Source organism: Haliaeetus albicilla, chromosome 7 (assembly GCF_947461875.1).
Source record: "Haliaeetus albicilla chromosome 7, bHalAlb1.1, whole genome shotgun sequence".
NCBI classification, from domain to species: Eukaryota; Metazoa; Chordata; class Aves; order Accipitriformes; family Accipitridae; genus Haliaeetus; species Haliaeetus albicilla.
The window spans coordinates 1,199,188-1,211,914 of record NC_091489.1 but is presented as its reverse complement, the minus strand read 5'-3'; the positions used below and the strand labels follow the sequence as shown (position 1 = coordinate 1,211,914).

At 48.6% G+C, this 12,727-nt stretch overlaps 1 protein-coding gene across 1 annotated transcript; it reads right to left on the bottom strand.

Moving 5' to 3' along the window:
• Window positions 1-4,422: 4,422 nt before the first annotated feature.
• LOC104311365 (keratin, type I cytoskeletal 14) lies at window positions 4,423-9,911 on the bottom strand. Its single transcript, XM_069786338.1, has 8 exons — window positions 8,910-9,911; window positions 7,531-7,613; window positions 6,829-6,985; window positions 6,144-6,305; window positions 5,923-6,048; window positions 5,577-5,797; window positions 5,048-5,085; window positions 4,423-4,708 (listed from the first exon to the last, which is right to left on the bottom strand). Exons 1-8 carry the CDS (start codon window positions 9,402-9,404, stop codon window positions 4,611-4,613), a joined length of 1,380 nt encoding a protein of 459 aa, XP_069642439.1. The 5' UTR covers window positions 9,405-9,911; the 3' UTR covers window positions 4,423-4,610.
• Window positions 9,912-12,727: the final 2,816 nt, after the last annotated feature.

Below are 12,727 nucleotides of genomic sequence, written 5' to 3'. Positions count from 1 at the left end.
AAAGGGCGTCTTTATGGTTCTTCCGTTTCTAAGTAAATAGTCAAGTGTGATTCAAAGTAGGAGGCTCCTTGCTCAGGGCTACATTTTAATACTGCTTTGTACTGTTAGCTCTGAAGCAGAGCTATTCAGACAGCATTTCGATGGAGTAAGTCAATATCTCTTTTACTGTGTCTTTTTGTCCCAGCTACTAGAGTTTCTTGTCTCTACTTAGTTTGTACACACAGCTCACCTTCAGGGATAACAGCCGTGTCATGAAGCCCTGAATGTACATCTACAGTCCCGTGAGTACAATGGTGCTAGAAGGAACTTGGCTACCAATCCTGGAAATTCAAGTCTGCTCTTTTATCCACAGAGAGAAGGACGTTCTGTAATGAAAAAGCAATGAAAAAAGAGTTCATGCTTCAGGGCTCATTCAGTTCTCCACTTTGCTTCAGAGACCACCCAAGAGTGGAGGAATATGAAAAGACAATAAGCAGTGGATATTTTGTGTTCTTCTTTGTGAACGAGAGCCTAGCAAACCACTCAGAAAGGGCAGGGTATGGCTACTAGCTAGCATAACTTAAAAATTATGAGATGCTCCAGGAAAAAATGTGGAAGAGCATAAAGTAGATGGAGAATGTAAGTCAAAAAGCTCGTGGTCTCTAAGCACTGTGAACAAGAGTGCAAAGTTGACAGTAACATAGCTTAGCAGCTAATGCTCATAATGTTTTCTGTGATGAACATCTCAATCAGTTGTGACCACGGAGGACAACTTCAGTGTGAGTTTGGAGTTTACAGCTCCCATGTAAACAGAGCTTCAGGAGAGATACTGGTTGCCTCTGCAAAAAGGCTCCGAAAATGAGTGCACCAGGCATGGTCAAGTCCCACTATCTGTTCTTCATGCTGACCTGCGTCATGGGCAGAAACCACAAATCGAGTGTCACTAGCTAATAATGCAGGGTGTGGAGGAGAAGATATTTCTCATGTGTGTACATGGTGAATTGTTTGACTGTCTTTGCAGACAGGCCTCAACAACCCCTTCCCAACAGCCAAGTTCTTCCTTAGATCATTTGCCAAAGGAGGGGGGAAAGAGTATGGAAATAAGCAGCAAGGGTACATTTGTGAGTAGCTTTAAAGGGCATGACTGCCTCCCCTCTATCTGAAGAAAGCTGGAAACAATACAGGAGTGGGGTGTGTCCTTGGAATATCAGGAGTTGGCTGCTATGGAGAAGCACAGCTACCCAAGTTCCCATTTGCCACTGGTGAATGGAGACAAGTCTGTACGACTTGGAGAACTGGAGAACTGGAATCTCCACCGTGTTTGCTCTGGCTGGAGGATGGGTTCAATCTCTTGGCGGCAGCATCTTCTTGTCGCGTGAGCGCCAGGAGACGGGGCGCAAAGCCAGCGGACGCCCACTTTCTGCTTGTCCTCCCCAGGTGCGGATGGCAAAGGCGCAGCAGCGCGGGGGTGGTGGGACGCGTAGCTCCAAGGAATGTGCTTTCTCCCCGTTTTCATTTCCTCACCTTCACCTGGGTGATACAAAAGGGCGGAACTCGCAGGCTGTCCCCGCTGAGTGCAGCGGTGGCACAGAGAAAGGGGAACGTCGGTGACAAAAACAGCACAGAGCCCCTGTGCAAGTCCAAACCCTCAGTCTTGACATGAGCAAAGCCGTTCAGACTGGCCAGCCGGCAGGAGTAACCGGCTTCCCACAGGCAGGCTGTAGAATGAGTAACTGTCACAACGTTACAAGGTTAACAGCATATTCTTTCTTTACATGAAATTGCCTTTTCTTTTGTCTTTTGTTTCCTGTTTAATTGCTGTGTCATAAAAATACGCATTGCTCAAGATATCTACGATATTTTGATAATACCACAAGACAGCAATTAAAATCGTGAAGTGATAATTAAGACTTAAAACGACATATTAAAAATTCTAAGACTATTTACATGACCTCCCATTGAACACAACCACAAATGACTGCATATTGTTTGTATCACGCTCTCTTTTAAATAAAAGGCTGACTATTAAATCAGCTTCTGCCTCTGTTGCATGAGCACATGCACACTATGAGCCCATTTTTTATACATTTCAAAATCAGAATGCCAGTTCTATGGCATAACAGTAATTTCATTGTAGCGCATTGGTGTTTAAGTGTGCAATACTGTCTTATTTCAGGAGGAAAAGAGAGGTGAAGTTCTGGCTCCAAACATACATATCAGCAGATCCAGTAGATGAAACTACCCAGACAAAAACAATTCTCTGTTTGTTTTAGTGCACTTACAATGTTTGCTCTAGTATCAAATTATCATAGGAAAGTTCCCTGAAATGAGCTAAAAAGCCACACCTTAACGTCTCTTTCTAAAGTGGTGGTCTGTGTCAGATTAACTCAGTGTAGCCTGAGAAGTCAAACTGTCTTTCTGGAATAAAATACCACTTTCTGAAACCTGCCTCAAGCTGCCGCTGCCTGTCTGCATAAGCCACCACCTGCAGCTCCCTCCTCAGTGGATTTCTTAAGGTCAGATTAATTATTAATGCCTAAGGCAGGAGGGAATCAACATCTGTTTTCCACACCTCTCACAATTTGCAGTAGCAGGAGTAATAAAACTTTGCTAACAAAATCCCCTGTTAATGAGTAATTAAAACAGGGGCTTTTGCGAGCAAAGTATTATTTGTTGTTTCTATAGCGACACGGGTGTGCCCAGACCTTTCCAGGAGAAACATGTAAAGCAAGGATGAATTCCAGCAAGGCACATTCAGCATCCCCATGCCGGGTGTCACAAGGGTGGCAACCAGAGGGGCACGACCGCCATCCCTGGGAAGAACAGGGGATCCCTAAGAGGTGACCTGGGAAGCCCCAGGTGTTAGCTGCGGGCTGTGTCTGTCCCTACCCTTCTTGGACATCTGAGCTCAGGCTGCCCAACGCCTGCCCTCATCCAGCCCCGGGGCATGGAGCGTCCCTGGGGAGAGTCCCTGTGCTGCGCAGGGCTCCCTCATCCAAGTCCAAGGGTGTGGGAGCAGAGAACGCAGTCTGTAGGACTGCGGAGATGCGGTGGCTGGAAGTGCCTCGGGTCAGGAATTGTGCCCTGTTATTTACTCGTGGCCTGTCCACGATGCACCACGAGGCCATGCTGTGTCATAGTGGTGGGAGCCGTTCTCCTGACAACAGTGCTCCCTTACTGGGTTGTGTTTACACGTCCTTCGGTGGAATCTGAGTGGAAACGAGATCACTGTTCATCAGTGGTAAGCTCCAAAACCAAAGCCATGTCTACCACAAGTCTGTGGGTGCTGGGAGCACTTTAAGGCGGCTCACTCAGGGCTGCTGTGCAGGGTGCGCAGGGCAGCTGATGCCCTGCACAGGTCACAGAGGATCTGCTCTGCGTGGACAGGGGGGATACAGCCCCAGGCAACACCGGGCAGAGATGGATGGCTGCAGCACAGGGTGCCTCTAGACTGTGCATCCATGCTACCTCGGCTTGTGGTGTAGGTGATGCACTCCAGGGATCCTTTCCACATTTTGAAAAAAAACCTGAATTCTCTCTTGTCTCCCCATAAAATCTAGGCAGATGTTCTTGAAAGGGGTCTTAAAACTGTGTAGCCAGCTCTATTCTTACACACATTCAGTAGCGTTTCTCTGAATCATCCCATCGATTTAGAAGTTGGATTAATGAAGTAATAAATATGGCACAATCCAGCCAAGAATGTGTCTGAACTGGCTTTCCAGGAACGGCTGGGTCAGCTGACGGCAACAGGAACTGCTGCATCAGGAACAGCCACTGACAGCCAGGGAGTGCCAGAAATAACTCCCTGAAGAGTTTTAATCTTTTTGCTTATATAGACCATACCCACCACTTACTATCACTTGTGTTCCTCACCCTTCAGCGGTGCCTTTGGAAGCAAGAATTACACTAATCTGAGTTTGTATTTCTGGAGGGGCGTCAGCCAGTGTATTGCTGCCACATCTACGGCTTAATTTTGTTTTACCACAAAGCTTGTTATCTGGACTGCACGGCAACTGCTGAGGCAGAGCTGGGAAGGGAATCGTTTGCAGGGTCCTGGCTGCGTGACCCGGTTTTTGTTCATTTTCTTGCTTAGACTCACTGAGTTAAAAGCTTCAGCTCTGCTGTTGCTGTACATTGCAGCCAGGGAAGAAGGACTCTCCCCCCATCTGAAAGTCACAGTGCCAGATCTGAGGTGAAATACAAAGACTCTCACAAGTTTCACCTCCCACGACCCAGGTAACCAGTTCCTCTCTAGACCTCCACCCACATCAGCTCTCTTCACTGATGCAGCCAGGTCTCAAGTGTTATAGAAGTGTAGGTGTACTGGCCCCACCACCTGGGTACCAAAGATGGAGAATATTGCTCCTTCCAGAGAGGAGCTTTGTCCTACAGCTCGAGGAGTGGGACAGCCTGGCTCTTCAGAGCAACAAAACAAGACCCTGGTTTGCACGAGTGCGCAGAAAAGCTTTATTTGATTTCTGAGTGCAGCACAGCGCTTAGAGAGAGGGTGAGGGAAGCAGGGGTGCGATAAAAAGAGAAGATGCTTTTCATCATCTACACAGCCAGAGCACATAAGCTGGAATCTCCTTTTGCTTTGCTATGCGAGGTTTGCAGCAAACCACGCAGCCACCTTAGTGGGCGGACTGGGTGATCTGCTCACGGGAGGAGATCACCTTCCCATCCTGGACTTCCTCAAAGATTGTGCGGATTTGACGGGTAGTTACAGGTGCTACAATGGAGAAAGAAGGAACTGTAATTTACAGGGAAGGAAGGAGAAAGTGTCTCAAAGATTTTCATGGATAGATTTGTTGTTACCAACAACTGCCTCAGAAACACAATATAACCACCACATTCTTATCCGTATATATTATATAGTTTCAGTCTGGACAGATAATCTTCTGAAACATGTTCTGGTATATAATAAGAGTGGTTTATGTCAATTCATATTTTGAAAATATAATAAAATAGTAATTTTAGTAACTTAGTGAAAAGAGTCTGAGCTAAGAAGGTGGCTAAGGACATGACAGAGCTATGTGTGATCAATGCTTCAGCCAGGGCATGTTCTTACCTTCTTTCACAGACTGCGAGATGTAGTGGGAAGACATGCTACAGGAGGAGAAAAGAGAAAGAATGGTCAGAAATGGAAAAAAAGTACATAGTCTCGAAGACAAAAACATTATTTAAAACCCTGCCTTTTCTTCTTGTACCAGTTTGTGAATAAAATGCCTTCTGGAAACTGCCTAGTGTCAAAATTGAAAGGAAGAAAATGGTAAGGATGTATGTGCGCCACGGGGATTCAGACATAAAGGCAGCACACATCCCAGCTGCAACGAGCAGCAGTGGTACCTGCTCCTTCCCCAGGATCACGTAAACACTGGAGGGATGGGAAGTGGATCCCAGGGATGCTGCAGTGCTGTGATAACCACTGGGCTGTTCTGGACTAGTAGGACCAAAAAGTGAGACCCTGCTGCATGCCATGGGTCAGGAAATGGACTCACAGGATCCTTCAGGGAATGCAGATTTTCATTTCTTTTATTTGCTTCACTATTACCCATCTCGTCCCGATGTGCCCTCCCAAGCAAAGCCCCTCTACGTACTGGGCATCCTCGCCCTCCAGGAGCCGGCGGTACGTGGCAATCTCCTGCTCCAGGCGGCATTTGACGTCCAGGAGGACCCTGTACTCGTGGTTCTGGCGCTCCATGTCGCACCTCAGCTCAGCCAGCTGTTCCTCCACGCTGGTGATCAGCCCCTGGAGCTGGGCCAGCTGGGTGCCGTAGCGGGCTTCTGTGTCAGCCAAGGTGCCCTCCAATGCCGCTTTCTGCGTGCAGAGGAGAGGAACGGGTTCAGGGGGGGACAGAGGGTGGCAGGGATGGGAGCACCCATGCATCCCCTCGCCTGCGCTCCTGCGTGCCCCCCACCCCGCAGGGAGCCAGCCCCTCATACTGTGCTGAGCTGGGACTGCAGGTCAATCTCCAGGCTCTGGATGGTGCGTCGTAGCTCTGTGATCTCCGTCTTGCCGCTCTGAAGCTGCTCGGTGTTGATGGCCACCTCCCGGTTCAGCTCTTCCGTCTGCAACACGGCACAACCATGCCATTATGGCACTGGCGAGTGGGCACAGACTCAGGTCCCACGCGCCCCTCTGCACTGCCGGTGAGCCAGCTCACCTTGCTGAAGAACCACTGCTCGGCGTCCCTGCGGTTCTTGTCCGCCAGGCTCTCGTACTGCTCCCTCATCTCAGCCAGGATCTTGGTGAGGTCGATTCCAGGAGCCGCATCCATCTCCACGCTGATCTCTCCACCCACCTGCCCGCGCAGGGCATTCATTTCCTGGCACAAAAGAGAAACACATCTTCATGCAATCCAGCAACCAGTGTATAAAGATGTTGCTCTCAGGATAGAGTTCTTTAGGAAAGGTAGCATCCTTCAGCAGGTATTTCTAGAGCAGATCAACAGGGAGCAAACTGGGACCTTTGCTCCACAATCACAAATAAAATAATCCAAATTCCTAAGAAATCTCCATTTGAGTTAATTCTTCAGAGAATAAATCAGAGCCTGTAGTTAGCTTCATTTCTCAGGAGATAGACCTTCCAGGCCTGAAGCTGCTGGAATTGTTAATACATCTCTAACAGCTACAGTGGACATCATTACTGAAATAACAAGTGGTGAATGGATTTTATACAGGGTCCAGAGAGGATGCGCTGTTATCCAGAATGCATCATCTCTACTTCCTTATCAGCACTTCTCATCTTCCCTCCCAGCAATTTAAAACTCAGCATAATCTTAAAGGTTGGACCAGACCTCATATTTCTGGGCCCAGGCTGGACTTTTTTGAGCCTGCCTTTGTGCTCACCTCCTCGTGGTTCTTCTTGAGGTAGGCCAGCTCCTCCTTCAGGTTCTCGATCTGCATCTCCAGGTCAGCTCTGGCCAGGGTCAGCTCATCCAGGACTCTGCGCAGGCCATTGATGTCAGACTCCACACTCAGGCGCAGAGTCTGCTCCGTCTCAAACCTGGAAACACAAGAACAGTCATGAAAGTTGCATGAGCCCTTGCCCAGCCAGGGACAGAGCACCTCAGTTTGTTGTTCGTTTCCTCCATGCTGCTGCTGGCATTGTGTCAATACTGCATGACCCTGATGGTGCATGGTCAAACTTCTGATGGTGAATGCTAGTGAATGCAGGGGAACAACTGATAAAACGGTGTCCATCTGAGTCCATAACATCACCTTGCTCCTGATATCACTGGGCCTTGTTACTGGGTCTGGGCTTTGTTGAGCTACATATACACACAGGCTAGATGCACAGCAGAGGCACAGTGTAAGTTCTCTGCACAGGAAAGGTTGTACCATAGAGGAACAAGCAATGGGAGTAAAATAGTGAAGGTTTTGATGGAAGTGCCTATGAGATTTAGATAACGACCTGCTTTGGAAATTACACCTTCATTTTGAAGGCTTTGTTTCCATGTTGCCTTTTGAGGGGTTAGATGGGATTTTTCTCCTCATTTCGTCAAACGTCTCTGCAGACTTTGTTCCATTTTTCCAGAAAATGTGGCTTACTTGGTCCTGAAGTCATCAGCTGTCAGCCTGGCATTGTCAATCTGCAGGAGGAGGTTAGCATTGTCGACTGTGGCCACCAGGACCTGGAGGGTGGAGGGTAAGGAAAAAGCACTAAATGAGTGTCAGGAACTCCTGGCTGACCAAGGGATGGGAGCACAAGTGAGACTGTCAGGACAGGAATAGTTTTGGGGAAGCCTGGGGTTTCTTTAGCAGAAGTGTGTATTGAATCAGGACAAGTGAGACACAGCTGAGACTGACTGCAGGAAGGGGCTGATTACCCTGTGACCTCCCTTTCTGAAAGTCCGTCAGTAAGTAATTCAAAAGGCAGCATGAAGCCACATAAGATGTGTGAGATCTGATGCCAGCATTTGTTCCCATGCTTCAGGGCAGGTGCTGATTATGCAAGGGTCAAGAAGGAATCACTTGCTCCCCCATCCACAGCACCGTGCGGCTCTTCTGGCAGGACAGATGGACCAGCAGGGTGGTTGTGCTTGGCAAACCTTGTGCCCGCTTGCTACGGGATGGATTTAATTTCTTGACTGCAGAAATGCAGCAAAGTGCAGTGAGCAGGTGCCTACAGCTTCTGATACAAACCCAGGAGCAAATAATTCACACTGGGAGAATATTCAAGTCACAGTTTGGGAGGACATCAGTTATGGGCCCAAGGAGAGGGAGGGAAAATGGATTCCCTGCATCACTTGCCAGCACTCCTGCAGCTCCAGTTGTACACTGCCTTCCTTCAGATTTCCTGGGGACAATTCATACGTAAGAAGTAACAGAGAAAAACAAAGTCAACTCCTATTTCCTCCGAAATGGGGTGGTGGGAATCAAATCAGACCCAAGAGAAATCCCCCCAGAACTGCCAGGGTTGGTGGGTTTGCAGCAAGCCTGGCCTTGGGGCAGTGACTGCCAAAAGGAGGCAAAAAACTTGTAGTTGGTCAGTTCCATCTTTTTCTCTTTGGCATCTAAATCACATCAACACTGAGGAGCTGAAACAAGCTTGCAAATTCTTTGCCTGAATGTTTACAAATATGACATCAATGTTTCACAGTTTGCACACACCTACATCTTCCCCTGCACACTAATGTTAAACTCCAAAATAATATGTATTATCAATGCAGACTTGTCTCTTCCCCATTTTTGCATTGTCCTTTTACATCTGCTTCTTTCAGTGAAAACTGCAATTTGTTCTGTCTAGAAAGATGTAATCAAAAGCTGACATTGAGACATTTCTCAATTTCCAGCCTGGCGCTCTGCATGTGCATCTGAGACACTTTTTACAACATAGTTAGTGCTTACTAATTACAGAGGTAGCAGTCAGTGTTTCTGCTTCCTCTCTGATAACAAGACGTCCCACTGTGTTAATCACAGCATCCTACCTTGTTCCTGAGCTCCTCGATAGTCCTGTAGTAGGGGCTGTAGTCACGGTCTGGACCAGGTCCCTGCTTCTTGTACCATTCCCTGATCTTGACCTCCAGGTCAGTGTTGGCCTCCTCCAGGGCACGCACTTTGTCCAGGTAGGCAGCCAGGCGGTCGTTGAGGTTCTGCATCGTCTCCTTTTCGCCAGCCGGGAGGATGCCATCGCCACCTCCAAAGCCACCTCCAAAGCCAGCCCCAAAGCCAGCCCCATAGCTACCCCCAAAGCCGCTGCCGAGGCCCCCTCCTACGCTGCTGCAGTAGCTGCCCCCGTAGCCACTTCCAAGCCCCGAGACAATGCGGGAAGAGACAGAGTAGCTGCCTCCGTGGACGCTGGGTGCTCTGTACCCTCCTCCCCCAACACGCACGGAGGAAAGCCTGCTGGAGCCTCCACCCAGGCCACCGAAGCCCTTGAGGGAGGTGGAGGAGGAGTATTGCCTGACAGTGGTGGTGCTCATGGCGAAGGCTGGCGGAGGCTGTAGGGCTGGAGAGCAACACCCGGCTCGGCAGCACAGAGAGTGAGTGCTTGCTTCCCCCTGGCTTGGAGCCCTTTATAGCCCGGGCAGGAGGCGTTGCCAGTGCTTTTTCGTCACCCCTGACAGCCAGAGCCAAATTCCAGAATCATCATTTTTCTCTCCCCGATTTCATGTCTTTTGTCACATCCCAGTAGAAGCACTACGGCACACACAGGACCTGCTCCTTCCGCTTTAGTTCCCGGCACCCAGCGTGATTCAGACCGAAGGCTCCTTGCTCATGGCTACGTTTTAGCATTTCACTGTTGCACCTGAGACGCAGAGGTGCTCACTCCAGCTCCACCCCGCTGCTCCTCGATGAAGTAACATGAGTGAATGCTCTGTGATATGCCAAGTTGCCCACAAGTGTCTTATATCATTAAAAATCTACAAATCTATTTATTTGCTTTTTTAAACAGTCTAAAGCCAAGGAAAGCTGCTGACTCAAGAGCTCTGCACATCCATAATATTTATATGGGCCGACCCAAAGCCAGATGGAAATTTTCCCGTCAGGACCTCTATCCCGGGACAAGCACAGACCTGGCAGTATTTGTGTACTGATACAGTATTTGTAAGAAATCTAGTAGCTCAAAAGAGAAGAAACTCCAGTAATTTCTGTTTACATACCGGTCTAGGGTGACTCTCTCTATAGAGACTGGGAAGTCCCTACAACAGTGGTCTTTCAGTCAGTTAAAAAGGCAGATGCCTGCCGTTTCCCAGCGGCACCTGCTTTGCTGCATCCCCTTTCACACAAACTCCACAGAAGCAGTCTGTGACTTCTAAAAGATTTGTGGAAGCTAAAAACTTCTGTGCCACAATTTCTTCTATCTCATTGCTGAGGCAAGTTTTAATGCTTAAATAGTCTAAATCAGAGAAAAAGAATTTGAAGCTGCATTAGACACCCACTGCCGGGACATGTTACATGCAGTTTCTGATGGGAAGAGTATGATCAGTCCTTACCAGTGCTTATGACTGTGTGCAGATACGCTTTTTCTACAGATTTGCAGCTGCAAGACACAACGCTAACGTAACTCAGCAAGACCAGCAGCATCTGTATCAAAAGTACTGACGGACAAAGTGCAACGCTCACGGCAGTGAGGAGCAAGAACACCACGACCACCTGTGAAGCAGAGGGTTTAAACAGGACAACACAGAAGAGATGTACAGACATGAGGCAATGCAGCCACCCTGATAGCCACGCCTGCATCGTGCTATTAAGGGATTGAGCATAGTGATTATAGTAATGCAGCTGGACAGGTATTAGCGTGAAAAAAGCAGCAGAGAACCAGGAAGGGAGACACTGCACTGTTCTATCCTTTGTTGGGGAAAAAAAGATCCCTTTACTGATGTGGCGCCAGCTCTTGCAGTATACAGTGGAAAATTGCACACCCAACCTGCTGGTCTGCCTGGCTCCAGCGTTGTCATCCTCCGCTGAGAGAAGTTATTTTTTCTTTTAGCAGAGGTGCCTGTGAGGTAGTGAAAGAGAGTTATAGGGATTAGGAACCCTTTTGTCCTTTCTCTCCTGTGGTGATCGCCTTCCTTCCCAGGGCCCCTCTGGCTGTTTTCACATTCTAACGCACTTAACTGATTTTGGAGTTGCTAAGATGTTCCCAGAGCCTCACCCTGGGTAATTCATAGTGCCTCCTTTCTTTCATCTGTTCCCTGAAGGACACAATAACAACAACGCTACATCTGCATTGCTGTTAGATCTCAAGGACTTAATAGGGAGTCACGTTCTCTTTCTTTAGCAGTTCCAGGAGAGGTGGTGTGATTTTTCTGGGCAGGCACTAGGGAAGCAGCTTAACCAGAAAGAGACTCCAGATCCTCTTAGTCGAGGGCTCTAGTCTCTGGGCAGCACTGCCTCAGAACTGATTGGCTTCAGATTTGGATTTTTGACTCACAAGATGCAAAATCTGGGGATTTGGGATGCACGTGTGCCCCATCCCTCAGAGAGCTGAGGGAAGGGAGGGGGCCTGGGAGCGACCCACTGCTGGCAAATGGCAGAGCATGCAGACGACAGTGCTCAGCTTGCAGCACAGTCCTGGGGCAACCTGGCAGGGTGAAGATCAGTGTTCCTTCTGGCCCGCTTCCCTCCATAGCGGGCGGTACAGGATTACCCAACAGCCGTCGTGTGGGAGCTGTGCTCAAGAGCCATTCCTTGGCCACCCCTGCTCTGAGTTCTTCCAGATGTGCTTGCTTTGCTCATGTTTGCTCTAGCAAGCACCCTCCTTCTCCAGGCCCATGTTGGCCGTGAGCCCCTCACGTGGGCCAAAAACTGTGCTGTGAGGTCTGTCCCCCTGCTCAGGTCACCCTCACATTTTAGGCCAAATTACGAGTCAGCCTGAAGGTGACAACTGCCCTAAAACAAGGCAAAGCCCCGCCACAGCCCAACAGGCAGGGAATATCTGGATTTAGGGTTTTTCTTTCTGTATTATCACAACCTCAGCCCATGTTTAAGCTCTTTTATTACAGCTGGCAGAAGAACCTAAGAAGAGATCTGGAGATTGTCCTGCAATATCAGCTTTTTCTGGTCTTTTCTGACCAATGTTCTTGCCAGTCAGCTGCTGCCCTGACCTCTGGCTGAGCTCCTAAACAATAATCCCCAAACTCTTTTACATGAGAAGCCCTTAGCATAAAGTTCCCCTTGCGCTGGCTGTGTTGACAAGGCACGATTACACAGAGGAGCATGCACCACTTCAGCTATTTTATGTTACCAGAAGAATTCAATCTCCCAGGCTCTCCTGAAACACTCACCCACAGTAAATTCCCCTGAGATAAAAAAACCCAAAAAGACACACACATCATAACTTTCAGGAGATGGTATCAGAGTCTGTTCCAGCAAGAAGCATGCCATAGATGCTATCTCTCCCTCAGATGTGCTGCAGGGGGAAAGAAAGAGCTGAACTCCAGTTTGCATAGGAAGGGAGGTGAAATTATGTTAGGGGTGAACAAGCAGTGCACACAGTAACCCAATGTGGTGAGGGTTGGTGTGAAAAGGCCAGGGTCAGTGTGTTGCATTTGCCTCAAACAATAGCACTTAATTGTGCTTTTAATGCCATGAATAAGAGCTAATTAGGAGTCATTTGGTTTCCCCTGTGGGCCAGCTTCTCCTGAGTGCCTTTCACAGCAATTCACAGCTCAGTAGAAACTAGCTGAAGGATGCAACCCTGGGAAAGATGTCTCCTGCATGTAAGGAATGGCAGGCACAGGCTTTACCCCTGCTGACAGGCTTGCTCTGTAATTTTGAACACCAAAATGGGTAACAAACA

Excerpts from the sequence above, each read along its gene's own strand:
- LOC104311365 (XM_069786338.1), bottom strand. The coding sequence starts at position 9,404 with ATGAGCACCACCACTGTCAGGCAATACTCCTCCTCCACCTCCCTCAAG. Across the intron at positions 6,986-7,530 it reads GCTGATGACTTCAGGACCAA|GTTTGAGACGGAGCAGACTC; the intron begins GTAAGCCACATT and ends TTGTGTTTCCAG. Across the intron at positions 6,306-6,828 it reads TCAAGAAGAACCACGAGGAG|GAAATGAATGCCCTGCGCGG; the intron begins GTGAGCACAAAG and ends CTTTTGTGCCAG.